At 52.0% G+C, this 3,097-nt stretch overlaps 1 protein-coding gene across 1 annotated transcript; it reads right to left on the reverse strand.

Moving 5' to 3' along the window:
* On the reverse strand, window positions 210-2,983 carry TMEM186 (transmembrane protein 186). Its single transcript, XM_005697493.3, has 2 exons — window positions 2,943-2,983; window positions 210-1,801 (listed from the first exon to the last, which is right to left on the reverse strand). Exons 1-2 carry the CDS (start codon window positions 2,943-2,945, stop codon window positions 1,166-1,168), a joined length of 639 nt encoding a protein of 212 aa, XP_005697550.1. The 5' UTR covers window positions 2,946-2,983; the 3' UTR covers window positions 210-1,165.

Genomic DNA, 3,097 nt, shown 5'->3' on the forward strand with positions numbered 1-3,097 from the left:
TAAGATCTAACTTGGTGCAGTGGTAGAGAACCTACCTGCTAATGCAGAAGACCCAGGTTCGATCCCTGGGTCAGGAAGATCCCCTGGAGGAGGAAATGGCAACCCACGCCAGTATTCTTGCCTGGAAAATCCCATGGACAGAGGAGCCTAGTGGGTGGGTTACAGCCCATGAGATCACAAAGAGTGGGACTCAACTGAGCACGCACAAGCCAAAAAAAAAAACGTGTTTCATGTTATCTTTGATGATAAAGTCATCTTTCTCAAAATGCCATTTTTCAGTCTACACAGAGGAAGGAAACCTCTCCAAATATTTGATATTTATCACATTCTTTACAGCAATGGAAAACGGAAATCATTTAAAAGGACAAGCTACATCCACTGAGTGGAATATTTTGCAATTACTGATTTTCTTTTTTTGCATAAAAAGTATTTATAAGAATCAAATAATCTGGGCCTTTTGTTTTTATGTATTGTAAGTATACTCCCCATTTTTTTCTAATTTTGAGATCTAACTGGCATATAGCATTGTATTATTTAACATATACAATATGATTTTTATATATATAGTAAAATTACAGTAAGTTAACATCCAGCATCTCGCACAGTTAACAAGGTTTTTCCCTTGTGGCTATTCTAAATGATCAACCCCTCCAGGTGCTGGGTGCACCAGGAGGCGCAGCAGGCCGAAATCCCTCCCCGTTGCCTGAGAGCTCTTCAACGAGCCACCAGCTCTGCATCAGCAGTGACATCCAACCATCCCAGGAGACCAGGAGGATTCTTTTCCACTTTACAGACGTGAAAACTAAGGTCCTGAGAGACTTCATAACCTGGCCCAGGCGCGGGCTTTGAGAACTAACAAAACCCAAGTCCCCCACACCTGTCCGATTTCACAGCAGAGGATGGTTTGAGCAAACCTGTCATTGCTTCCTCCGAGAACCTACCAGAAAATTCTGGCCATTATCTCGATGCCACACGCAAGTGCAGTAAAGAATCGGCACTCAGGGCCTCTTTCCTAAACCCGGCTACTAATGTCTATCTTGTTAGTTTTCTCACCTCAGGGGCCGCGGCAGAAGTTTCCCAGCAGCGCAACCCCGTCCTTCAGCCCCGCCCACACCCTCTGCCTTCCTGCGGGAGCCTCCCAGCATCCACTTGGGCTCCAGGCCATTCACTTGAGCGTGCGCAGCATCCCGAACACCTGCGTGAACCGCTCTTGGTCCAGGACGCGACCATAACGCAGGGTGAGGTAGAAGGTCTGTTTCCCGCTGTACTGCTGGATCCGCACGAACAGCTCCTGGGGCCAATCCGGGCTCTCCGTCATGGGGATCACGTCAGCCACAGGGCAGTAGGTGTCCTGTCGCCGGCCCCAGAAGGTCAGGTGGGCCACCCGCAGCACGGTGCCCGCCTCATTCACGTACAGGATGCCCACCAGCCTCCGGAAGAAATGGCTCATCCAGCACAACATGGCCAGGGCGAAGCCGGCGACGCCGCCCGCCAGGCACAAGGAGCTGAAGGGCATGAGGTCCTGGGAGTAGCAGTAGAGGCCCGGCGGCAGGGCGGCCACCGTCAGGGCCGTCTGTGCCACCTTCAGCCGAGACAGGTACCCGAAGGCCTTGATGGCATCGAAGCGGTACACCATCTGAAACTTCTCCGTCTCTGGGCCCGGTGGCTTCTCCCTGGAGGGGGGCGGCCCGCTTCCCACCCACCTCCTGGGATCCTGCCCACCGCAGCAGCACAGCCGGTGGAGCCGCCTGCCCCAGGCGGCTGGCCCTGGAGACAGCGCCACAGCTCGGAGGAAGGCAGCCTGGAAGGGAGACAGGGAGACCATTTCTCTCAGGCAACTCAACCGTGTGGACCACTCAAGGGACAAGTGCAAACCCCTCACACAGAGGCCAGTCCTGTGAGATCGGCATTACTGCCAGAGATATTAAGAAAGGTAAAGCCAGTGGCTTTGTTTGCTATTGTTCAGTTGCTAAGTCGTGTCTGACTCTCTGCGACCCCATGGACTGCAGCCCATCAGGCTCCTCTGTTGCTTTACCTCACAGATCTTCAGGAAAGCTGTGCACCACAGGAACCACTACTTCTACTTTACCATGGAGGAAACTAAGCCCAGAGAAGGCAAGCAATGTACCCAAAGACTCACAGCCAGTCAGTGGGGCAGAGTCTTATTTTTTAAAGTGGTCCTCTTTCCTCCAGGTAGTTCAAGTAAATATGGGAAAGAAGGCACAACCTTCATTCATTCAACAGTTATCCTGCGAAAGGACAGCTCTACGCTGCCACTGAATAATCCATAGCTTGTATGACATTTCCTCAGGCAGGAAATGCCAGCAGTGTCCTAGGGGGGAACAAACCAGGGAGATAGTCATCGCAATAACTTCCCAATCCTCGGTTAGATTAAAGCGTCTTCTTGGGGTCTGAAATGAAACGCTATTTCTTGGCCTAGACTGTGAAGAGGTTGAACGAAGGAGGAGAGAGGGATGGAGGCATTAACCCGCTGCGCTAGGGTTACATGAGGCGCAGTTTCAAATCTCGAATAGTGCAGTGAAAGATACTTTGGGCGGTGGAGTCAGATCTGGGTTCCAATCCCGACTCCTATAGTCACCAGCTGTGGATCCTTGGGCAAATTACTCCGTCTCTCTGGGCCTCAGTTTCTTCATCTTTCAAAACGGGGATCCCGAATATACTGAATGTGATGATGGTCTGAAAGATTTCAAAACGCACTTGATGCGCTCCAAGTGCTCAGAGAGTTTTAGTTATTGCCAGCTGTAGGTCCACGTGACCGGAGGGCAAAGTAAGGCGGGAAGCAGCAAATTAAAACCCACGCGGGATGTCCCTCTGGCAGATTCTCCGAATGAGAACCCCTGGCGTCTGCATACTTGCCCCAGGCCTGCCCTTGACCCCCAAAGCACTTCACCTCCCTCGCTCCCCGCCACTCACTTTCTTACCATGGTATCACTGCCCGGTGCCGGAAGTGAATCCACCTGCTCCCGGAACCGCTAAGAGCGCGTGCTGGGCCCTAATAGGACAGTATAGAGGCATGTTGCATTCTGGGATCTGTAGTCCAGAGCACAGCCCAGAGCCGCTAGTCGCCGGCATTGTG

This window comes from Capra hircus, chromosome 25 (genome assembly GCF_001704415.2).
Source record: "Capra hircus breed San Clemente chromosome 25, ASM170441v1, whole genome shotgun sequence".
Classification (NCBI taxonomy): domain Eukaryota; kingdom Metazoa; phylum Chordata; class Mammalia; order Artiodactyla; family Bovidae; genus Capra; species Capra hircus.